Genomic DNA, 26745 nt, shown 5'->3' with positions numbered 1-26745 from the left:
CACCGAAGCTGCTGGATCAATTAAAGATATAATAACCTGTCAACCTCAGCGTTATTTCTATTAATCACCCTTATTATCCCACAAGAAATAAGGGATCGTACGATTCGTGGCGTCGATTAGTCTATCGTAACGGGAATTTACGACTCCCGTTGGCGCGCTTCTCCCTGATCGCGTCTCCCCGCGAACGTGCGAAAATACAGAGCCATATAAACAAAATAGAGACATTACAATCAAAAATTCTGAGAACAATAGTAAACGCCCCATGGTACCTTAGAAACGAGGATATACGGAAGGACCTGGGAATACCAACGGTCAAGGAGGAGATCACCAGATACGCGGAAAGGTACAGAGAAAGAATAACAACACACCCAAACAGGTTGGCTACGGAAACGATCAACGCAAGAATAGAAAGAAGACTAAAAAGGAAACACCCAGCTGATCTCATAAAGGATATAAACTAAAAAAAAAAAAAATAATGCTATCTAAACCAGGCAAAGACCCACATCAAACAGCATCTTACAGACCAATATCGCTACTTCCTGTGTTTTCCAAAATACCAGAAAAAATAATATACGACCGCCTAAAACTAACAATAGAGAAGGAAAAATTAATACCAGATCACCAATTTGGATTCAGAAACAAACACTCCATGATACAGCAAATGCACAGACTCATTAATGCAATAATACTAGCATTAGAAAACAAACAATACTGTACAGCCCTCTTTATGGACAACGAGAAAGCATTTGACAAAATAAACCACGAAAGCCTGCTACAAACAATCAGAAAACAATTCCCGGAGCAAATATACCAATTAATAAAATCCTACTTAAGCAGCAGAACATTCGTAATAAAAATCAAGGACACATACTCTGAAGTTAAAGACATCGAGGCAGGGGTTCCGCAAGGAAGCGTCTGAGGACCAATACTATACACACTATACACGGCCAACATACCAACAACTACCAATAGCAAAATACTGACATTCGCGGACGACACAGCTGTACTAGTCAGGCACACGAACCCAGAAGCAGCAGCCACATTACTACAAGAACACATCACAAAAATAGAAAAGTGGCTGCAAGCTAAACAAATAAAAGCAAACCCCAACAAATGCAACCATATTACATTCACATTGAGAAAACAGATGCCACCAAACATCCTATTGAACGGTACGCACATAACACAAACAAGACAAGTCAAATACCTAGGATAGATCCACATAGATACACAACTCACATGGAAATAGCATATTAAATCAACAATAGACAAAATACAGACAACAAGGAGACAAATGCACTGGCTAACAAGTCGAAAATCCAAACTAAGCATAGAAAATAAATTAAAAATATACAAAACAATCATAAAACCAATCTGGACATACGGAATACCACTATGGGAGACAGCAGCAATGAGCCATATAAACAAAATAGAGAGATTACAAGCAAAAATTCTTAGAACAATAGTAAACGCCCCATGGTACGTTAAAAATGAGGATATTCGGAAGGACCTGGGAATACCAACGGTCAGGGAGAAGATTACCAGATACGCGAAAAAGTACAGAGAAAGAATAACAACACACCCAAACCGGCTGGCTGCGGAAACGATTAACGCAAGCATAGAAAGAAGACTGAAAAGGAAACACCCAGCAGATCTTACAAAGTATACAACCTAACAAACACGAAGATGGTACCCCGCTGGGGGTAACCATCCACATGCTATGTATAAACTATAATATTTTACCAAATATCCTACTGGACAAATTGTAGAATTTAAATAAACAATAAAAAAATTTATTTTTCCCATGTATGGGCAGTTCGTTGTTAGGTGCCTTTCTGCGCATTTGACACACGCCGGATTTCTGTTGCAGTAATGTTTTGTGTGTCCAAATTGCTGACACCGTATGCATTGCGGTATGTCTTTTTTGTGTCTAGGTGGCTCCACTGTTATTATTATGTTTAGAACTTTTTTAATTTAAAGAATTTCTTTGTTATTGTTTTTAGGTTCACGTTCTATTATAAGTAGAGGTAATGGTTGTTTGGTATCATATCTGGTTATGTTGCTTATTGTTCTTACCTAGTGTCCAATTTTAGCTAGTTCCTCGCATATATTACTTGTATTTGTTTTTGGGTGTAATCCTCTTATTACTGCTTTGTAACTTTTGTCAGTTTTGAGCTGGTAAGTGTGATACCCGGCATTTTTTTCTTTTAGTGCTTTTGTCACTTTTCTAAAAGTTTCTGGGTTGTTAGTTTGTACTTTTACCTGGTCCTGTTTTAGTTGTTTTATACTATAGTTTTCTTTTCCTGCCGTGTTGTTTAGTAGTTCGATGATGGGGTCTACTATTTGAACGTCTATGTAAATTGGTGGTGGTTTGGCGATGCGGGTTATTGATTTTTCAGCTGGATCTGTTTCTTTCTCTTCTGGCAGTGCGCTGAAGGAGTTTCGGAGAGTGATTTCTTGTAGCCATTGTTGCTTTTCTGCTTCTACAGCCCTCCTAAAGTTTGTGTTTGTTGTTATTTTTCATTTTTTATTGAAAGTTACCACCTTCCAGCTTTCATCATGTTGTGATAGTTCATTTGATATTATTGATATTATTCTTCTCATCATTCTTTTGTAAAGTATTCATTTCTATTTCATTTGTAGCTGAGCAGTCTTGATCATCGTTTATTGTTTGATTTAGATTTATTAAATCCGTAGTTTTGTTTATGAAATATGTTTCTCCTTTGTTTGTTATTTTTACTGGTGGTATTTGCTGTTGCATTTTGTATTTTCGACCGTTTAGCGATGGACGCTATCGTTAGTNCCTTTGTTTTCCCCACTTGTCGCACTTTCGCTGAAGCACTGTTTCACACGTCCGTTTAGCTCGGCTGCTCGGGCAGAACTTTTTGAATAACAATATGGGAAGTAGAAGGATGCACGTGACGTTTTAGTCCTTTCTACAATAGTACAATGTCAGTCCCTAGGATCTGACGCCGCACCCAACGTGTTAAGGCTAACCACCCGTTATATGTATAAGAAAAAATTGTTCGCCTCGAGCCCAGGCTCATTATCACAAGTCTCAGACAATTATAATCGAGTTAAATTATACAGGCTAAACTACTGAAGATTTTCCGAAGAGTTCCGAAGGAAAGGCCCCGGTGTCCCTTTCATCTCCGACATATATACATGTGATTCGACATCAAAAGTAAACTTTAACTCAGTATTAGGGCAGATGCGATGATGATGTGTGTGTATTATCTGTAAAATAAAAACGAAGGTGCATAATACGCGGCATGATTGCAGATAACGCACATGAATTATACTTTGTATAATCTTTCTTCATTATGACAGCGGAGTCCGAAATTTTCTCTGTGTAATTGATTGTTATAAAAAAGTGTAAGGAAAATAAAAATGTATGAAATAAAAACCAGTTCACTTGGACAGATTTTCAAGGTCATTTTCGTTCAAAAACGAAGTCTCATATTGTTCGACCGTTCGCGGAGAGACACGATCGTGAGAAAGCACGTCAACGGGAGTCGTAAATTCCCGTTATGATTAGATTATCGACGCCACGAACTGATCGATTCCCTATTTCGGTTAGGATAATAGAGGTGGTTGAATTAGTATAACACTGAGTTTAACAGATTATAATATACACTTTATTCCAACAACTTGTCTCGCGGAGAATATAAATATTCGAAGAGACTCGCGTGGTAAGTTACGATGTCGAATTGTAACCTCGTTTACAATAAGGTTAGAAGTGTTCGACTTGAAATGTTGCTAGTGTCACGTAATAAATGACGAGGTATTATAAAAAAATGGCGAATGAGCAATAGTCTGTTCATATACTTTATTAATAGGACAATGTTACGCTTCAATAACGAAACACAGACTGACTTACTGACTAAAGGACTGGAATCTTTACCTCCTCACTATCATTCACATATCCCACGGGTGGGAATCCGGCTACCGTCTATTCTCATCGCTATCGCATGACCAGGTGTTATCTACATATCGTGAGGTCGGCAAATTCCTGGTTTTTAGGTGACGTTATACTAGCAAGACCACAATATTAATCGTAGTAGGAGTAACTTGCAAGTAGTGAGTTACGGTGTCGCGAGAGATATAAATCGCAGGTAAGATATAAACCAAGAGATGTGTTCAGCGATTTAGCGACTTGGCCACTAGTAGAGAGATGTTGACTGATCTAAGGCCGAGAAACCAGTAAAGTTCGGTGACGATGCTGTGACGGGGGAAAGCTAGTGATGGGTGTGTCTAGCGCACGGGACCACCGGATTTGTTGATGACAATTTTAACTAAGAAAGTGAGGGCAATAGTCGTTGCTTCTGATTGGATAAGAAGAAGGTCGGTGGACAAGAAAAGGTCCTAGTCGTCCCTGAGAAAAAGTTGCTAGCGGGAGATGCCGTACGTGAGAAAAACCAACTTTCTCTCATCTTCCCGAAGTAGACAATAAATTTAAGAAATACTGGAAATAAAAGATACTTGTTCAGTCTGAAGGACCTCAACTATGAAAATGCCAAGATTTATGGTGGGTCCTTAAGACTATTGAGGGTACGCAATAAGGGTGTGTAGACATCTGGCTGCCATCTTGTCCGCGACGTGGGGCCTGGTTTGTGTAGAGAGTCACCGGACGTAATACATATACAAAAAGTTTATTCTGGTTTTCGACTTACTTTTTCCATGAGGAATCATCTTCCGCTTGGTTGTACCGTAATTACAGGAATAGTAATGTTCTTGTATGGTTTGAGTTCTATTATAAGCTTAATTTAATATTCCATTGTTTTTAACATTTTTCTTGATCTCTCATGTTTTATTTTGTACGTACACGTGTGTACCTATATGTGAATACCACGCAATAATTAGTTTTCAATGGTTTGTATGTGAGGTGTATAGGTCGTGATAGGTTCTGCTGCAGGTATGGATGTCGCTGCTGGGGTAGGCACTGCTGCATTTTCTTCTCATTTTTGTACCGTGGAAGAAAAATCGGACTACGGTCGTCGGGATTTGAACCCGGGTCCCGAACGTTCGTAACCTAAGGCGCTAACCACGGTTTTTTTTTTTTTTAATAACGTTTATTGTCCAGAAAATGAGTATTACATGTGTATGTTATTCACAATAAACAATGAGTTTCGGTTGGGAGTTGTTTTAAGCAAAAGTACCGATACGTGACGGTGCGACATAGTCATACAATATTTGTGTGTCGGGATTACATTGTTTTTTTTTTAGCGTTACAATTTATAAATTAGATTTAAGCTGCTGTAGAGCGGTGCTTATATATGATATTGTTTATTTTTCTTCTTATTTCTGTCCTGAAAACCTGGTCGTAAAAACAGGTCAGTTCGGTAGTCTACGGTATTTTGGTAATGGGTGGAGGAGGGAGGACGGGGTGGGGAAAGGAGGGGTGTCCGGTATAATTATTTACAATATTTACAATATTTACAATGTTTATAGTATTTACACTATTTTACACGGCGGGGGATTTGAGATTTGCCGTTCTGAGGCTCTTTCTTTTGTTATTTATTATTTCTTTTTTCTCTCGTTTTATAGTTTCGGTATCCACCAATATTTTTTATGTTTTTCTATGATTGTCTTCTGTGTTTTTTTTTTTCGGGAAGGGCCATGTTGTATCTCCACCTAGAGTCTGCAGTCTGTCCGTTTAGGTTTTCCTCGTATAGTATTCTTTTAATCCCTATTTTTCTTTTCATATGGTATATTATTGGGATGTTGTTTTGGTCTTGGAGATAGTTTCTTTCATCTAGGTATAAGAACGCTTCCGGGGGGATGTAGCCTGTTGTCAGGGTGTTTTTGTAATATGCATCGTTTGGGAATAAGCAACCGAAGATTAGACTGTTTTCCGTTATCTTTGCAGCTTGCGCGAAGTGGTTTCTAGTTAGTTTTAAGATTTGGCAGTCGATGCGGTGGATGTTGGCTAAATCGTATATTCTTTTATTTTTAACGTATTTTCTGAATCCGCTGTGTTCGGATCTGTAAGTGCTCAAACCCTGATGCATTTTCTTTCGAAAACGCGAATTTTTTCCATTTGGGAAGCTGATATATTGTACCAAATTGGGCAGTCGTAGGTTAAGATTGGTCTGATTAGTGCTTGGTAGCACAGGATTTTTACTTTGCTGTTGAGATGTTTGGAGTAGAATAGTCTTTTTGTTTTCCAAAATGCTTTGCTGGCTTTGGAGAGTTGAATTTCGATGTGTTGCTTGAAGTTTAATCTGTCGTCTATGTTTACTCCTAGGTATAGTTTTGTGAGGTATGGGCTCTCCTTTGTTTGCTTTTTCTTTTAGTTGGAAATTTTTACAGTGTTCTCTTTCTATTGGGCCTATTTCACTTGATTCGGGTCTAAATAGTATGGTTTCGCATTTGCTTGCATTGATTTTTAGTTTCCATGTATAGTAGTAATTGTTAATTTTTTCAAATAGTTCTTGAAGTTCTGTTCTTATCGTTTTGGTTTTGCGGCCTGTTACGTAGATGATTAAGTCTGAGGTGGCTGTGTATGTATGTTGTCCGGCGTATTAGTAGCTGCTGGTTGTAGATGCCGCTGCTGTTGGGGTACTGCAGTATTTTTCTTCCTATTTAAGAATCGTGGAAGAAAAATCGGACTTCGGTCGCCGGGATTCGATCCCGGGATCCGAACGTTCGTAACCTAAGGCGCTAACCACTGCGCTACCGTCGTCCGTTGCGTGGCGGTATTTGCGTTGTCGAGTGTCGCCACAGTACCCCCTTACCAGTAATAACGTTTTCCTGTTCCTTGTTGTAGACCGTTTTCTATGGAGAATTCTTTGCTTGATGTGTGTAAACCGTCGGTCATTACGAACGTTTTGTTAGTTATCATGTCCCATACTATCTTAATTAAGTATTGCGGGAAGTTCTTCTTAATCATTTTGTATATAAGACCTGAGATCCAAACTGTGTCGAACGCTTTTTCAAGGTCTATTAAGCAGGCGGCTACTCGTTGCTTTGCGTTAAGCGCCCAGCAGATGTCCGAAGTAAGGTTGTTTATCGCGTGGATCGTGGAGTGTTTGTGCCGAAAGCCGAATTGGTTTTCTGGGATTATGTTGTTTTTTGCGCAGAAGGAGGTTAGGGGGTTGTTTATAACTATCTCAAATACTTTGCTTATGTTGGGGAGGAGACTTATAGGTCTTAGGTTTGCAGGTGATGAACCGTCTTTATTTTTTTTTTGTAATGGCTATTAATTTGGCTTTTTTCCATTTTCTGGGGAAATACGTGTTATTTAGTGCATTGTTAAAGAGTACTGTGTAGTACCATTTTATTTTGTTGGGTAATCGTTTGAGCAAAATGTTTGGGATGCCGTCGAAGCCAGAGGATTTTTTATTGTTTAATTTAGAGAAGATGATTTTTAGTTGGTTGTAATTTGTGAAATAGTTTATTTCTGTTTCTGGGTGTTTGGGGTTGTCCGCGGTGTTTTCGTTTGAGAATGTACAAACTGTTTTATTTAGTGCTCTGTCTTGTTCTATTATATTTTTGAGCTTGTTTGTTTCGGCGATGATAATTCTGTTTAGTTGTTCTCGACCCATGTGATCGTTTTGTGTGTGCGTTTTGGAAAAGTGGGTGCCGATAATATCTAATTTTTCCGTTGTTTTAGATATTACGAAGTTATCCTCAGAGTCTTTGTTGGTGTTGTGTATCGCTATACCTGCTTCTTGGATGAGGGAGGGTTTTTCTGGGGGTAGTTTGAGAGGTGGTATGGGGTTCTTTTCTTTTGATCTGAAAATTTGATTTATCTGCGGGAACATGCTGGCAGAGTCTTTTTGGAGATATTTCCTATTTTGTTTGTCCAGTATTGATTTATAGAGATTGCGAATTCTTATTTCAGTTGTAATTTTATTTTGTATAGTAGGTACTTTAGGAATTCCAAGTCTTCTCGTTTGTCGTAAGAATAGTTATATTTTATATTGTTCAATTTGGAAAGTATGTAGCTTTTGTCTCGTTGTAGTTTTTTTATTTTGTTGTTGATATAGATCTCGCAAGAATTTTTTGCTTTAGGTTTGGTACGGATTCTTGAAGAGCGCTTTGTATATGTTTTTCTATTTCGTCTATGAATGAGTCGATTTGTCAGTTTGTTAGGTTAGCGCTGTTGTAGATTTTCAAATCGCAATTTTGTTCAAGTAGATTTTGGAATTTTTTCCAGTCTGTCTTTTTGTAATTGAACCTGGGGGTTTCGGTCTGCGTTTCAAGTGTTAGGTAGTCGGATGTATTCTTGCTTATCTGAAATTCTATGGCGTTGTGGTCGCTGTCATAGTCCAGGGTTTTGAGAGTGTTATTTGGTCGTAGGTCTTGGAATTTTAGTCGCGCGTCTGCTAGGCATATGTCCAGGTATGAGCCTGCTTTTGGGTAAGAGGATAGCTCGGAGCTGTAAAGGTTTGTTTTGTAGTGTACGCTTTTATTATCTAGCCAGTTTCTAATGAAGTTTCCTCTCGTATTGTTTAGATCGTTTTTCCAGCTTGTGTGTTTTGCGTTAAGGTCGCCCGCTATTATATAGTAGTTTTTCTGTTTGTCGAGCTGTAAAATTTCGAAGAGGTTGTTGAATTCGTCGTTAAATTCTTTTTGGTTCCCGTAGGTTGCGTAGGCTGCAGTGATAAATAGGTTTTCCTTATTGCTTATTTTTATTTTTATGATCGTTGTTTCTAAGATTTTGAAACTTCTTATTATTTTATCGTTTTGCATTGTTTTGAATTTCAGAGGATTTTTTATGAGGATTGCAGTTCCGCCTCCTTGGCTAGCGTTCGGTCTGTCGTGTCTTATCATAGAGTAGTTTTTGAAATGTACTTTGTGTTTTTTATTCAGTTTTGTTTCTGATATGAGTACAATGTAGAGGGTTTCTTTATTTATTAGGGTTAGCATACTGTATCTTTTTTGGTTTGAAATTATTAAGTTGGCATTTATTGAAATTATTTTCAAATATTTTAAGTTTAGCTTGTAAGTATTTTGCTGTAATTGTAGGTTTAGTGGATTTTGGTTAATCGTCGTCTGTACCGTTGATAGTACTGAAGATGGCGTCGATCCTTTCTTCGTGTATTGAAAATGCTTCTTTTAGTTCGTTTAGTTGCATTTGTTGTTTGTTTAATGTTTTGAGGATACTTTTTTTGAAATCTTCGATAATGTTTATAATGTTTAGTTGGGGGGTGTTATCGATTGGGATTGAGTTTTGCATTGGGTTCGGGGCTGAGTTTGTTATTTGTGGAGGGTTTTTGGTTGTCTGATTTAAGGTTGTTCGTTGTTTCATTACATCAGAAAATTTTAGCTCTGGGGCGTATTTACAACTTATATGGGCAATTCGATTTATCTTTGGTTCCTTAGCTTTGTTCATTTTATCGATAGCCTTTTGCGCAGCTCAACGAGCTTGGGGCACCCCTTGTATGACGCGGGGTGTCCGTAATTTTTGCAGTTTACGCAGAATATTTTGTCTTTGGTTACTGCATCTCCTTTTTTTATTTTGCACTCGCCTGGACCATGCGGCTCCGTGCATTTTACACAACGATAATTTAGATTACAGTTATGCGCTGTGTGACCTATTCGTTGGCATTTGTGGCATTGAGTAATGTCATTTTTTCTTATTTTTTCCCATGTTATTTTAAATTAATTGAATCGGTTTATTCTTAATAGGTTTCCGATGTTGCTATTGGGGGATACTTGTACTATGTAGATAGGGAGCAATATATTGTTTTCCCTTGATTTTCTTGTCGAGAAACGCGACACTTTAGTGAAATGTACATCGTCTATTTCTAGAGCTTGGAGGTCCTCTAGTATTTCTGACTCTGTGAAGCTACTGCCTAGCCCTTTTAGCAAGTATGTGTGGTGTTTCTGAGATTTGGGTGTGTGTGTATAGAATGCTGTGTTGGCTGCGATCAGGATTTCTTTCGCTTTGTTGTAGTCATTTAAATTTTGAAGGGATAAAACGTGCTTACCTGCGTGTATTTGTTTGATATGGAAATTTTTAATGTTTAGCGAATTTTCTATGAGAGCTACTGTGTCTTTTGGGTCCTGGAGGGTTATGTTGATTGGGGGAGGCCTGTCACTTTTTGTAACTGCGGAGGCGTCCGCGTGCTCCTCTACGGGGTGGTTGGTGGGAAGTCTATGATGTTTCTGGCCCCTCAGGGGCGTTGCCGATGGGGCTAGGCCTTTTGATTTGTTCGATTGAGTAGGCTGTGCTTGTGGAGTTGCCGTCTTACTCGGTGAGGCGGGGAGGGGCTGGCTGTTTATCCGTATGTCTTTTGTTTTGTTTTGATCGTGAGCTGTTCCGACCAGGGATGTAGTATGTCTTCTTGCTTTATTTCGTAATTCTTCGTTTTTTTTTCCTTATGTTTTCCAAGATCGATTTTTGCACTATTGATTTTTTCGTTGGAGTTAGTTGTGGGTGATTCTGCAGTTGCGTTAAACTGGCTTCTTGTTCTTGTAGTACCTCGAATCTGTTTTTTGTTTGGATTGTTGATGATGGTGAGCTTCTTGTCTGCTTCATGATTTCGGTTTTTTTGTCTGATACGTCTTGCGTATTGCTTTTTTCTTGGTTTATGTTTTCTTGACTACAATATGATTTTTTGTTCCTGATTGTCAGGTTTGACGGTGGGTTGAGTTTTCGCGTCTTTTGTGTTATCAGCATTAAACTGCTGATATCCGTGGTCGCCTTTGGTGAGGTTATTTTCCTTTTGTTTGCTTTTTTTGTTATGTTTGTGGATGGTTCCGCCTTATTATTTTCGGCTTCATTCTCGTTATTTTCAATCTTCTTGTTTTCTTGTATGTTTTTTCCTGGAGGTTCTTCTTATTTATATGGCACGTACACTATTTAACACTTTTCCTTTTTTTTTCTCTTATCACTGATAGTCACTAATAGCTACTGTGAACGATGGAATACGCTCATTGACAAGTCTAACTCCGACGAGCAGTCCGATCTGCTCGAGGGTTCCCAGTCAACTGACCGGCGCTAACCACGGCGCTGCCGTCGTCTGACACTAGTTGGTGTCGTCCGATGGTATTTGCTGTCGAGTGTCGCCACATATATATATCGGAGAAGGATTGGAAGTATGGGCGTCTGATGAACCTTCACTCGAATTGACCATCGTGGTTATGTATTCTAGCTGATCGTTATTGGTACCGAGGCGATGACTACAAGAAGTTACAGGTAATGACGGTAATCGGACAAACGAGAGGTCGATGACAATGAATTTAGGTTCGATACGAATCCACGGCCATGGGAAGACGAATCTGATATGATACACGATCCTGGTGTGACTCCATGTACTAGTCGTAATGACTCTCTCAATAAGTAACTCCATAACTTTTTCGATACCTAACCAACTCCCAGTACAAATGAAACTGCACTTATATAGTCCTCTCCCCACCTCTCGAGTCAATCTTTGTTTTTAAGGAGAGCTGCATAATTATTCCATACCTCTGTTGTTATATGTCCGTCCCGTGACCGCGGCTACGTTCAGCGACTCATTATGTCACCTCGAGTCTAAGCCCATCGTCATAAACCCTGAGTACACATAATCGGATTAGCGTCTTACAACTATTTCCTATTTTTATTGCTTAAGGGTAGCTACAATAAAAGTCCGGGCTAGGGTATTGGGGGTTTTCCTAATCACTCCAAAAGAAAGGCCCCGATGTCCTTTCATCTCCGACATATATTATCTATATATTGCGTGCATAGTTATATTAGCCCTTTTTCGCTTTTAGGTATGCAGAGACATTTAAAAAGTGCTGAAAATAAGTAAGTAAATTCATCCTGTCAAAATCAATTCGAAAAAACATTAATTCCTTCGAAAATTCTATAGAGTGGGTTTTGATATTCTCTTATAGGTTTTAATAAATAGGTTGATTTTTCTTTCATACCAAGAGAAGGTAAGGGGAAGGGATCATTAAATTGTAGACTACTGATATCTTGACTAGCCCAAGAGTACGGCTTCTGATATGTGTAATGCACCTACCCCCTTAAATATATTTCATTTACAATTTTTGTTATAAAATGTTATAGGATTATTTATCGCATTGAATAGGGATAATCTTCTTTCTTACGGACTAGTACGAGCTAAGTTGCTCAGCATGTGCTATTGGGCTTAAAAATTACTATGCTCTTTATCACCTAAACTGCTTTGCATTCATTCGTATAAGATTTATCAAATTTTAGGAATGCTTTGGTCAATTTTTAAATGTTAACAGCTACTACAAAACAAATCACAATCATTTTATTCTTTACTTACATGTTATTTTTGTTTATAAAAACAGTGCTCAAAATTTCTACCATCTGTTGTCAAACACCTAGTATGTTTCCGCTGATGGACAATAAATTAATTTTTTAAAGCGTTCAATTCGTAACGTAAATCATGGAAAAATCATGGAAAAGCATTCTGACGGTAACAACTATAATAGTACCATTAATAAAAATAATGATAATAGTAATCAACGTTACATAACAATATTAATAATATCGATGATAACAATAGCGATAATAATAAATTGTACACATTATATGTGGTATGTATCACTTTATTATTTGAATATGTAAATAAAAAACTTTATAACTGAAAAACATCGTACACACCGTTTGCAATAATCATAAATTTTACATAACTTTATTTTTCTGTTAATAGTACTTCTTAAATATCTTTGAATTGTAATGTTTAACGTATAATTTTTGAGAAATACTTCTCGCCAAATTTTGCAGTTAACATTACGATACATGATATAAACTAAATAAGGAAATTTCCATTGAATTACACGAAAGAAGTTAAAGATAAAAACATTTCAACGTTACATGCTAAGATAACCATGAGCTTGATTTCGACGACGACCAATTAAGTATGCGATCAACACTATAACCACTAATCCTGCCAATGCACAGCCTACTGCTATTGGTACAACATCCGGTGTATCAAAAGCGCAATCTTTAGCTGAAAATTAATAACAAATATAATTAATAAATATTAGTAACGCTAATGATGTTTTAAACAATAATCATTGCATATTTCTTATATTTCTAGCACTTTTCGTATTTTATATTATAAAATATATTTTATAATATAATATTCCAAATTATCATTTATTATATGCCTTTATTCGTTTGTGGAATCTTGACGTACAGAATGAGACACGGAAAACGTGAGAATTAACGCAATTTAGAATGGAAACTTGTTTCACGTAATATAAATTTTTGCACCCGAAGATAAAGGATATAATGTATAATCACTAATGTTAATAAAATTGTACTTTTTCAACTCATAACTTTATTTGTAATATAATTTTCAATTAAGTAATACTTGAACAAATTTAATAATTATAGTTGAAAAAATATCATTAATTTTCGCTGATTTTGACACGTTTCTATAATTAATAAGTGAATTTTTATTTTTAATATCGTTCAAAATATTTTTAAGCTTTCTATAACAAACTTTTTAAGAACAAGAAGCTATTTTTACTGTTTTTTCATGTTTTTGATCAATATGGAAAGTATAAAAATTTGAGAAACATATCCAAAGACTTCCTCCATAGCGTATCGATTTTTTACATGGGATTCTTTTTCTCTCTACAGTAATGTTATTAACGTAAAGAGGTAATGGTAAAACATACCTAGTTATGGCAAAAATAAGACACAAAAGATGTAATTATTAAACACATTGCCTAGAAACTAGAAACCTGAAAATCGAGAATTTATTTATAATCTTTGGGTAATCAAAGACTATTAATAATTTTTTCTATAAAAATAAAGGAAAGAAAAGAAATGAAGAGAATTCTTATACACATACAGGCGTTTATGCCTCGTGTTGATTTGCACGCGGAGGGTATTACAATACAAAGGAGAACATTGCAGGATTTAGATGAAGTTGTGACAGTGACCATACCCAAATCCACTCCATTCTACACTACCTGACAATGAACCTTTAGACTTTGACCTTACTTTTGCACATGGCCTAACACCAAATTTTCCCCATTACGTAGGGCACTCAGGATCCTCTCCTTGCCCCTCAACTCCTACAAACTCAACATATAAAATGAAATATTGAATTTGTAACTAACACCACAAAAGGAACCGCGAAATCGAGAAACAGGGATCGTGTACCTGTAGCTAGCGCACCTGAAATAATATTTGACCCTGAAAGCGACGACGATGACGAATACCAAGACTACAATGAACTACGACACCAGACTATGTTATCAGCGAAAGACGCAATAAGATACATTCCAATTTTAAACGGTGACGATGATGTTGGAGTGGAAGATTTCATAAAAGAAGTACACACTATGCGAATGCGTTGTTCACAAAGAGATTTGTTATTGAAAGCCATTAAAGTCGATAAAATAGTTGGTAAAGCCGCGCGAAATATTCGGAACATACCTATTGAAAATTATGTAGCTTTACATGACGCTTTAAGATCCAACGTAACAGTTCAAGTAACATCTGATGAATACGAAGAACAATTACGCGATTTGAAACAAGGACGCGACGAATCTGTTCAAAGTTTCAATATCCGATTCCGCCACATATTAAATAAACTTACGTATGTAATAACTAATGAAAATCTACAACCGATTACACGACGAATAATGATTGAAGAGAATGAGAAAAGTAAGTTGAATTTATTTAAAAGGACTTCGACACAACATAGGACGCATACTGTTAGCAAACGAACCATTTTCATTGAGCGAAACAAAAAATTCAACCACGAGACTAGTCTTGGGGTGATCTTGGTCGTGATTTGAACAACTATTTCAATACTTTGTAACTTCGGTACTTCATTGTAATATTGTACTTAACCACTTTGGTGAATAAAAGCATATAAAAATATTAAAGGAAAGTCAAGTTAAGCTGTCGCTCAGTTCTTCCTTTTTTATCACGAATTTTACATGACAAAGTCGTGGCGTCAACTACGCCGCCATGACCCACCGTTCACTTTCATAATCACGAATATCGCGAATATTTTGTTTAAATGATATTTTCTATTCAAAATTGCATCTAAATTCGCAGAATACATTTCTGTTCATAAGTGATGACTTGTGTATATACATTCTTGCTCTTTTATTATTGATATTTAAAAATTGATCGAGATGTCCCTGACAATGAGACCCGATAAATCTCCTTACACAAATGGATATACAGGTTGGACCAACTAAATACCTGTCTATTGTTGTATGAAATAACCTCTGATGATAAAGTTGCACTGTTTCAACGAACACGTGTAACGGTAAAAATATTTTTCTCTCAGTGTCATTTTTTTACGAGATTGCAAGATTATTGATATTTTTCAAATGGAATCATATAATTATATTTCGTAAAAAAACAAAAAAGTTCATCGATCTTATTATCATACTGTCCTCCCAATCATTTAATTTTGACACATTATACGAACCATATATAAGACAATCTAATCGAATCAAGACGATTCTCAATACAACGACACATATTCGGCAGTTTATTATCTTATATCTTATATTATATTATATTATAATATATATATATTTTATAATTTTGATATTCTTTTATGAATTTTTCTATAAGTATGTATATAAATGCACAATCTATAATATGTATGATAAAATGTAAAATCGTTTACGGTACAGAATGTTACAATCTTTTTAGCTGTAAATAATGCAAAGTAAGCTACGAACATGTGTTGTTGCATTGAAACATATACGTTATGTCCCCGTTCCTTGAATTAATTTCTATTCTGTGGTTCATTTTTAAATGTCTATTATTAGTCAATCAAAGCCTTAATTTTTTTATTTTTCGTTTTTATCTTATTTTGACTGATAAAAGTACCCTTTAAACCTTTTACCAGTAACCTTTTCACTATTTACTATATACTATACAAATAAAATAATTTCTGCATCATATGCAATTAATTATTTTAAATATTTTATACTTATACTTACCTAAACCAAAAACAGTAGAATTATCTACTTTAAATGCTTGAAATTGCAAATCTGATATAGTTAGATATCCAGATGTTTCATTACTGTTATTTTGTCTTAAGTTGAGCGTCTGTTGTTTCAAGCATCTATAGGAATTTGATACTTTCACCACAAAATTAGGTGCTTTATGCGCCAGAACCACTGATGTATCTGTTAAGAAGGATACACTTATATTTATAATACGGCAAAATACATAGGATACGTAAAGATATAAAAGAATTATATATATGTACTATGATATAGAAGGATTAACAAATGTGTCGTTGAAGTTCTGAGAAATTGCGGTAAAGTTTTCGTATTAAAATCTATTACATTACTCAAACTATTATACATACATAATGGATATTTTAAGATTTGGTGACCAACCAACATATGACTCATGTATTCCACGTTTTAAAAAATGTTAACAAATTTTTGATAAAACTCTAATATTTGACTCTACATTTTACTTTTGAATTACAGGAAAAAAAAAGAGAATTCGAATGTTAGAAAATTGTTTTTTGTATTGGTACCATACAATATTCCAAGACTTTTGAATGTGCGCACGTGTATGCAAGTATGTATGTGAAATACATCGATTCTTCATACAAATTTTCTCCGTTTTGAGATATAAATATTTGTTTTTCAGATATATACTAGCAATAAAAGTGGCATTTGATATGACACTAATATCTTGTTCTTGATATCGCAAGCAGATTCTTGTTTAACGAATTAAGAAAGCGTACTTCATTCATGCTGCATCATTCATCGTAATACTTACAAATGAAAAATTTTAACAAATCAGATATTATCAGTTTAGGAAATTCGTTTCATTAATTCAAACATTTGTCTATGACATCGAGAGAAAGAGCAAACAAACGAGAGAGAGAGAGAGAGAGAGAGAGAACACTCAATACTTTCTCAATTACTAACAAATTAATTATTGAAACTAAACTACTGCATTATTTAAAATTATATCAAAACCTAAATATTATTCAGATTTCGACAGTAAGTGTTCAGTGATCACTGTTTTATGAGATTTCGTCAATACGTAATAATTTACACATTTCCTATCGTATCATATACAAAATGCTGTTATGCTTATGAAGATATTGTGTCCCGGACTATGCAGTGCAAGTTAATTCGCATTCAATCAATATTTTTTGCAATCAGGGATGTGTTACCTATAATACATCAATTTGTCATCTTGCGTGATAATGCGATTTGAAGATATTTTTTTCTTAAATCGATACATAAAATTATAAAACAGCAAAATGCAATGATGGATATGTTCATTCTCAAAGTCATTATAAAGGGATATTAAACAGTGTAAGTGGTCGAACAAATCAATTCCTTTTTCTTACATTCTTTTTAAAAACGAATGTTTCAAAGGATTATCTCTTCAGATAGAAATATGAAAACATATACTTATAAAATTAGTGGCGATATTGCATTTTCCGTATACTAATATTCAACATGTAACACTACAAACAGCAAGGATATACTGTGTAGCAACTGAATCTTTTAGAAACAAAATATTCAAGCAAGATATAAATGGTATTAACACACATATTACTTAATTTATACATTATTATTATTATTCGGAAAGCAGCGAAAACATTGCAGCATTTTCTCCGTTTAAATTGTTGTTAATCCTCATTGTCGGTTATATGAGTTACATGAAAGCATTTGCATATTACTATTAGCGAAGCAATGTACTTGCCAATATTACAAAAATACCAATAAGAAACGTATCAGCAAAACCATGCTCCAAGCGCAACAAAGCATGCACGAGGGTTTTTCGCATGAAAAATTAAACAATATTGGCAACAATGGCAATCTTAAGGATGCTTAAAGTTGCTGTATGGGTATATGGGCTGCTCAAAAATATCTGACTGAATTATAGATTATATATTAAAATATCTGCTATTAAAATTTTGGACGAATTTTTTCTCGTGACGATATTTGTCGGTTTCATTTATAGCGAATAAGACATAATTGAGATCAATTATTTTAGAAAATGCGTATTTCTGAGAGATTTATCTTTACTACATAGAGATCTTATGGTTTGTTGTTTCAAAAAAAAAAAAAAAAAAAAAAAAACCGTTCAATTTCCCCACAAAAATTAAAAACCTTTTCAATCCTTCACCACTTTGTTGTTTATTGAGATATTGAAATTTCCCTAGATAGGGCTACATATCAACGTATGACGTAATTACTGCCAATGACGAACCATTGTTTTGGTCGAAGTGGAAATTTGGAAGAGGAATATATTAGAATCGATTTGACGAGATTGGCTTAAAAGTCTTTGTCATGCTCTTCAGTACTAAATATAATACTAAATTGATTTTCTACTTGTATTATTTGCTTGAAAAAAATACTCAAATATATCTCTACTTTTCAAGTCATAAGTGTCTTCCCCTTTAAATGAAAATAAGAAAAACACTTTTTTGTTCCTAAGAATTGAATTCGTAAACATGTTTAGTTACAGAAAAATAATAATAGTAATAAATACTAATAAATTTCGAGATACCAAAGGAAATGGGGGTGAAACAAAAATTTAGTGTTATCTACCATCACTTACGAGTGATTCGTAGGATTTAGCTAATGCCTTAATATAATATTTACAAGATATGTATTTTGTTCCTTAGTATAAATGAAGAAAGATAATAACATACATACAACTGTATGTATCAAGATAGAGACATGTTAGAAATAAGCGACACACGAACAGATGCTCCACAGAACTACAAGAAAGTTTTAAAGTTAAAATATGAACTCTACTTACATATATACATACATATATATAAATGTATACTCCTGCTCAAAAGTCTTAAGACATATATTTTTAATAAATTTCTTAATATTTGGTAATATTTGGAGATTATGAATTTTAAATTGCATGCATGTTTTAATAAAACTGTTAACTAGTTTACTATATACTATACTCTTTTCATCATATAAGAATATCATTTTTCGGTGTTTTTATACAAAGTGCATGAAAAGTCGCCACTATCATAGATGGGTTCTACGTCTGTGGTTTGAAGATTAGGTTAAGAAAAGTAACGTGCAAAACTGATTGTGAAACTTCAAGGTCAAATATTTTTTGTTGTATTATATTATGCACATTGTAAAGACTAATCTCATAACAAAAATCACGGATCGTAACTGAATTGGTCTCTTAAAACGTTATGTATTTTAATTTCTAGACTGACTTTATTCTCAGTGTGTTTACATTTTATAACTAGAAAGAACATAAATAGAAATATCGATTGAAGCACCTATCTTCATGACTTCCAATTCCTCGAATGTTACTTATTGCATGAAAATATGTTTCAAAAAAAAAATTGAAAGGCATTGTAGAGGATACAACTTGAATCATGAATATCAACTACATTTTTTCAAGAACTATATTTTTTAACGTACTGATCGATCCACTTCTTTATTCTACAAACTTCTAAGTAAAAATATGCATGAAACTATACTCTATACTTCAATTGGTATTACAATCTCTTTCATTTCGTAGAAAGAAATATATGTAGTTTTTTTAATATTGAAATATGTTATTTCATTAAAATCAGGTGTATTTCACAAACCAGTAGTTTTTTGGCACAAGCATGTTAATACTTTTTATAAAGAACAACAAATTGAATCGATTCTTGCAATAAAAAACATGATTCTATCAAAGGAAGCAGGTTTGAAATTGAATGATTATCCAAACTATTTCAGATTTCAGTTATGACTTCATTTTGTAATTAAATATACTTTACTAATGTTCTCTCATGAATGACTAGAAATGCTTTAAAACATATTAAAATTACATATTAATAATTAAGATCTCTTACTTAGTGTGGCATTTGGAAAATTTGTTGGTGGAAGAACAAGCTCCAAATGATGAAGAGAGTAGTCATTCTCAGTTACATTTCTTATAAAATGCAGTGTCATACTAGCATTAGTTACATTTTTAGAAGACCATTCTAATGTCAAATTTTGTTCCAACTTGCCACAATATCCACTTGCTTTCGTAGTTGCATTGTCTGCTGGTATATCAAATACCTTAAAGGATTTCTGAAAAAATACATTTTTTATTGTTTCAATTAATATAGTACTAACTGATCATTATAAAGATATTAATAATTATTTTTATATGAACTATTAATATTTTATATGAATTTATCTTTATGTCAGCTACAATAGTATGAAATTGAAAATATATAGTGTCATTTAAAAAAGTCAAGGTGACTTTGACTTTTTATCCCTTTTGGGAAATTTCTTATCTTTGTACTAATTTTCAGCCTATTGGAAGCTAATTGACTTGTATTCGAAACATTTTGTTTATCACATTATTGGAAGTGCCTGAAAAATCGTAGCAACAGTCCGCCATAGACCCTTTATAAGGAGCTGAACTTTGAAGGTTACAGCATTACTTCGCATCACGTTAGTCAAAGTCAATTAAATATTCGATGAGATAGGACTAGAATTCTTTTTCCTATTATTCGTTAACCAGGTTAACCCTATAGAACCCGCGAGATAGTACAAATTCTATTCGGCATCCCATTAGTGCTCTTACAATTAGTATTAGTATTATCCTTGTATTATCAGTACGTCAAAACCGAACACTATATCACTATATGAAGATATACTAGTATTGATAATATACTACAAGCCACAACACTTTGAATTTACAATACATGTAGTAGTGTCTCCGAATAAATTACGTCCAACTATTCCAAAATCTAACATTCAAAACCAACAAATTGACATAAAAAGAATTTAGATTCAAAAATTTGTTGCTCTTGTACAATTTCACAAAACATTTTCATCAATTTTAAATTTACCTCAGTGAATAAATCTATTTCAGTTCAACTGTTTAACAATGTGTAGTAAGACATTCACTGCGAAATTTTACTTAATTTTCATAGTTGGTGTTACGAGACATTTTTTGAAACGACGAGAATTTGAGGTTTAGCCCACATCACGAAACTCGTTACATATGAAATGGAACGATATAAACAAATATCATTACACTTTTTTACAAAAGTGTTGCATCTTGCATTCTCACTTAAGATTAATTTTCATTGAATATAATATTTCATTAATTTAGATCATTAAATATCTGTTTCAATAAAAATAATTACCAGATGATAGATATCTTTAACTGCACAATAAACGTTCAATAAAATACTCGTTTAGCTCACATCATGTACGATGTTCGTTGTCACAATAACAAAGACTGTTTTGGTTTCCAGAGTCTAACATAAATGTTCTAAATAGGAAGTAAATAGTATTCAAACGATATTAAAGATGATTAAAACGCTTTTTCTACAATAATATGGAACATTCACCTTTTTAAATGGCTATGATATAATTTTTTTAGCCAATATTGTCAATATCAAAAAAATTTAGCAATAGTACATTAATAACTTACTTAGGAAATCTTTCATTTACTGTATAAAAATGTATATCAATATGTATTAACATTAGTGTATCTTTTTCTGTCAATTAAGAAACATCCGAAAATATGATCTTAAAGAAAATCATTTCTTCATAACAATATTTTGTTCCTTCAAGAAAAATACTTTATGCTTTAACAATTTGCAATGGAAATATTGATACTGTTGAGTTTGGGTGAAAGACTAGCGAATCGCATCGCGGTAAACACGTTAAAATAGAAATCACGAATTTTCACTGATTATGATTACCTTCCAACCTGCGAATTCGCGGACAAACACAATTTTTATATGGGAAGAAGACCCATAAATGGGCAATGGACATTTTCAAGGTAAATGTTGACTTCAAGGGAGGCAGACCCGAGGACCTTGACCTTTACTTTAATATGTGTTATCAAGGACACCTCCTTTATTAACGCTCAAGAACTTTTAGCTATCGCTCGTTATTGTTTATAAAGTTATTAATTATTAAATATACGACCCAAAAGAGATCCATTTTGCAATAAAGTTGATATATGTATGGTGTAACATTTGGTTATTATTAAATGAAAAATTTGTTTAAAACATTAATACGTAAAATAAAAGAACGTAACCTAACTTAATCTGTCCTTGTCCTTGGGACAAGTCAAACTATCCTACTCTGAATTTAATTCAATGATCAATTAGATTAGGATAGGTTAGATTATTTCGAAGTGAGGGTATAATGTTGAAATTCTAAATAAATTTTTCATTCAATGATAACCAGATATGAGTTTATTGGCAAAAGCTTGCAATTACTATTTGAATAATATAGTATACTATTGGTGAAAGAGATATACTAACGCCGTAAGTTGAAGTATTAAATGGTGACAATTAAACTAATCGCGTCTATAAAAATAGTTTGAATATTAGGTTGCCAATGTCATTTGTAAATTAATCTGTAAGAGTTAATTGTAATATATATTTGCATTATTTGCAATATGTATAAAAGGTAGCGAATTGTATATTTTTAAAAGCCCCCTTACAAATGGTATGTTATAAACAATTTTCTTAAATATACTACAACACAAAAAATTCCTAATTTGACTCAGGAGTTACCGCCTAGTTTGATTTTCGAGATACATATGTATGTTTTAACATCTGATTAATTTTTGCAGGTATAATCTCGCTATATTTCTTCCACCAGTAGTATAGTATATACCAAATTATAGCGAAATCTTAAATTAAAATATCAAGAAGCAGCATCGACTGACATCTTTGGTTCCAGGGCCAGTTAGAATCATACATTATATTCTATTTTAAGGATTTATGCAATAGTAATGATAACGATTTATGACTGACGATGTTCCATTTACAATTAAAAAGACAAAATATATTTCTTATTACTTCAATAAATTGAATAACGAGTAAAAGATATTATAGTACAAATATAAATTTGGTAATTATATGTTTTGAGTGACTTTAATATATATTATAAAGGTCAACATTTTGAATAATTTCATTTAATATAACATATAACTGCCGCTCGACTTTAGTTTCCGAAATATAGTTGAATTTGTACATATACAAGGTATGTCCTCTAAAATTAATCACTAAAAATGTATGAGGTAATTACATACATGATCCATTTCAAATTTACAATAAGAACTCCGAATCGAATCTCGAGTATCGAAAAAGCTAGTCCGTGCCCGGCCGATTTTTACCGATCTAACTCGAATGTGTCGGGTTAACCGTGGCGATCGAGCTACCGGACTTGATTAAGCTATTCGAATATTCGTATGTCTTGGGTTCCAGCTCGCCCGAATTTCACCAATCTTACCAATCCGTAATTTCGGATACTTGCACATCTTTATTAATCACCATTTTTTAAACATTTCCGATAATCTGCTAAAGAAATGTTCTAAACAAAAGTTAATAAGTTTCCAGTCCGCCGTATATCTGGATATTAAAAATATCCAAACAAATTTCTTTGGATGAATTCAACGACTTACTATAATATGATCTTGAATTCAGAAATTTAGATTTGATCAACAGTTGTAGTGTATGATACAAAATGGTATTATCGTTATCGTTGGATTTATTTAATAATCATAATCTTATTTTGAATGTATAATTTGATCAAAATAATATAATTTTCCATATTAATATCTCTATTGATTGAACCTAAATTTCTGAATTCTAGGTCATTGTAAGGTCATAACATAGTAGTTCATCCAATTTGTCTTGATAACTTCAACTCTGTGAAGTCCAAAATATATGGCGCCAATTCAAAATAATCCTGACATTACATAAAATAAATTTTTGAAAGCTTTTATGTTTATGTATATATATTTTTTTTATTGTAAATATTATTATTATTATAAATATATATATTTATAATAATATTTATAATAAAAAATATATATATCAAGTGTTGGTTATATAATAAATAAAAGGAGATAAGTATAATTTATATGGAATTTTATAGTACCCTAGTATTAGTACTAATTAGAAAAATTGCAACTATGATATTAGAAAATGCAATTACCAGATTATCAAAGTCCTATTACCGATGAAACAAAAATTCTGCTATACGTATATCCAGCACAATGTTGCTTGCGAAGTCAATATAAAATCGATGAGATTTGCTCCGTTTGTCTTTTCTACATTATTCCTATAAAATTGTATATAAATTATAATTACTTCTTTTTTTCTACTATCTAACCCAAACTAGTTTCCAACCCAATAATACGAAAAATATTTTGGTGTATATCTTGGAGACTAAAGTCGAGCAATAGTTATATGGGTAAGTGAAATTGCGCAGAATAATGATCTCAATAACATATGTCAGAATCAATGAAACCATTAAGGTGTCGCCTTGTTTATATAATTAACATAAATATTAAATTATACCAATTAACATAATTAACAATATAAAATATATATATATATATATTATATATATATATATTCTAATTTATCATATACCATGATAATGTCTAAATAATATAATATATTCTATACCTAAATAATACAAACCATTTTGTTGTCATTAATATAAGAGATATTAAACTCCACAGACATCTGTACTACAATACAGGCTTTATCTGTTCCATTACCAACTACCCACTTCCCAGCAGTATGAGAAGACAGTGTAGAATTTACTGTAGCTTGTATAACTGCTGGATTAATTGCTGCATGTAAAATCTGTTTTGTAGTTGTTTCATTTGTATAACTTAAGGTAGCTGATGTATCTACTGACACAGCAGATGATTGGTGATCATTAGAAATAACTGTACGACTTTGGATAGGACTTTGAGTTGTTAAAACCTCTTCTGGCTTTAATTTATTTTTGTTTGTGCCTAAAGGAGATGACACAGATACCGGGGAAAGTATCTTATTTGATGGAATATTTGTTTCAAAATGTTGCTCATTCTGTAAAGATGTTCCATTAGTGAGAGTACCCTCATTTTTAGATAAAATATTTTCTTGACCTTCACCTGTTGTAAAATTGAAATATAATCAAATTAATCGAACACTTTTACATTGACTTCTAAGTTAATATAATAAATTGGATATGCATAATTTCATCATGCTAATATTCAGAACATTGTATAATTTGTGTACATACACAGTGCATACATGTTTTTAATATATGTTCAAAACTATGATCTCTAACTGAAATGTTGATTATTTATGAGGTTGAGCTCTATATGAAGTCTTGAAAGTTGTTTCACATAAATACATTTCCAATATCCTAATTTTTCTAGATTTCCTTTAATATTTTATGTCAATGATACTGTTTGGGTTAGAGAATTTAAAATGTTTGTAAAATATCAACTATACAACAAGCTTTCAAAACTTATTAATATAATCAAGACCTTTGAAATTTTCAAGACTTCCAAAATTTTCAGGAGATTTATGGTACCGAATTATATTCAATGTGACTCATATTTTTATCCATATATACATATTTGATACAATTCAAAGTAATTGGCAACTCATCAATATAGATCCTTAATCCTGTGAACATCGTTTAGTGTTTGATATACATATAAAAATAAAAGAGTTAAAAACCATAAATAATAAAAACTTGTGTAAATATGAATTGCCAAAATCTTTGCTTGTGTCAATATTTTAGTTAGATCAATGAAATAATATAATTTTATTTCTAAACTATAATATAAAAAATTTATTGCAGGAAATATAAAAATAATACAAACTATATTTCGAAATATTAATTTAAATAATATTTTTATCTGAATTTTTACATAGAAAATAATTAATTTATAATAGTGGTAATTCTTATTAATTAATTAATTTGATAATTTTAAATATCTTATTATAGCTTTGATTTCTAAAATTTTGCCATCGGTTACAGTATTTTATCACAAGACAGTATGTTGTATTTAATATCCTAAATACGTTAATGAAAAATAATGTATAGTAAAGATAATAAAATTAATATTAAACCATAAATCTACAACTGATGTAATTTTGTAAGAAGAGACCTTATAAGTTTTATGTGTTTCAGAGGAAAGTAAAAATAAGAAATATAATTTGACGATACATAAAAAATGTTCATAATACTCTGCAGAAAAAATAAAAGTGTATTTGAAAATTCATACCCAGAACGTGGAGTGCAGTAAAGCAAAGAAGTAGTAAAAACTTTGACATCATTAGAAATTCCAAATTTGCTAGAAATAAGCAAAATCCACTAAAAATTTGAATGTTTATAACTATTATGAATATTAGACACCAATATTAGTTAACGCAAAGTATGTGAAAATACACCGCGTATGACGACACAACGTAAATGTCGATACAATTCTATACTCTGTAGTTCCTTGAAAATGTTATTCACAAACACATATTGGACAGACTAAAGTATATATGTATGTGTTCTCATTAAAGGTTAGTTTACATTATTTCGAATTAGGTACGTTCTTTTAACATACAACACACAAGTGAACTAAAAAATGATCTAAACTTATTTACTTTATTATTAAGCAATTATTTATATATTTTTGATAAAGTAAAATAAATAAATATATTAGTCTAGTCACGAGTGTATACACATAATCGTCGATCTAATAACTAACTACATATATCGTAACCCATATGTTTTTAAAATGTTTTAATTTAATGCTATATTTATTAGAATAACTTACTTTCAATTCTATTAAATTTTTATATAGTTTATAAAACTATTTCTCTAAAAGGTATATGAATTGATAAAATTTGATTAAAATTAATTTGAATTAGAATCAACTAATTATGTTTCTTGTGTAAAAAGAATTATTTGTTACGATAATATAAAATTCTATACAAAGTAAATCCGACCTTCGACAATTATTATATACATTTCATATAGTTATATAATTATAATGACTGGTAATAAATTGAATACCGAAACGATCCT

At 32.8% G+C, this 26745-nt stretch overlaps 2 protein-coding genes across 2 annotated transcripts; one reads left to right on the top strand and one right to left on the bottom strand.

The window, feature by feature from the left end:
* Positions 1-12500: 12500 nt before the first annotated feature.
* On the bottom strand, positions 12501-26298 carry LOC122572287 (lysosome-associated membrane glycoprotein 1). The gene is made up of 5 exons (XM_043737084.1): positions 25952-26298; positions 24363-24823; positions 19761-19983; positions 15898-16086; positions 12501-12920 (listed from the first exon to the last, which is right to left on the bottom strand). Exons 1-5 carry the CDS (start codon positions 26001-26003, stop codon positions 12781-12783), a joined length of 1065 nt encoding a protein of 354 aa, XP_043593019.1. The 5' UTR covers positions 26004-26298; the 3' UTR covers positions 12501-12780.
* Positions 13391-15887, top strand: LOC122572288. Its single transcript, XM_043737085.1, has 2 exons — positions 13391-14525; positions 14616-15887. Exons 1-2 carry the CDS (start codon positions 14176-14178, stop codon positions 14725-14727), a joined length of 462 nt encoding a protein of 153 aa, XP_043593020.1. The 5' UTR covers positions 13391-14175; the 3' UTR covers positions 14728-15887.
* Positions 26299-26745: the final 447 nt, after the last annotated feature.

This window comes from Bombus pyrosoma, linkage group LG11, assembly GCF_014825855.1.
Source record: "Bombus pyrosoma isolate SC7728 linkage group LG11, ASM1482585v1, whole genome shotgun sequence".
In the NCBI taxonomy this organism is placed as follows: domain Eukaryota; kingdom Metazoa; phylum Arthropoda; class Insecta; order Hymenoptera; family Apidae; genus Bombus; species Bombus pyrosoma.
The sequence above is the reverse complement of the archived record's forward strand: the minus strand, read 5'-3'. Positions and strand labels throughout refer to the sequence as shown.

Bases quoted from the DNA above. Each gene is read 5' to 3' on its own strand.
- LOC122572288 (XM_043737085.1), top strand. From the start codon at position 14,176: ATGTTATCAGCGAAAGACGCAATAAGATACATTCCAATTTTAAACGGT. The intron at 14,526-14,615 runs GTATGTAATAAC...TTTATTTAAAAG, and splicing joins CACATATTAAATAAACTTAC to GACTTCGACACAACATAGGA.
- LOC122572287 (XM_043737084.1), bottom strand. From the start codon at position 26,003: ATGATGTCAAAGTTTTTACTACTTCTTTGCTTTACTGCACTCCACGTT. The intron at 24,824-25,951 runs GTATGAATTTTC...ATTTTACAACAG, and splicing joins TACTGCACTCCACGTTCTGG to GTGAAGGTCAAGAAAATATT. The intron at 16,087-19,760 runs GTAAGAGATCTT...CCTTCTTAACAG, and splicing joins TTTTCCAAATGCCACACTAA to ATACATCAGTGGTTCTGGCG.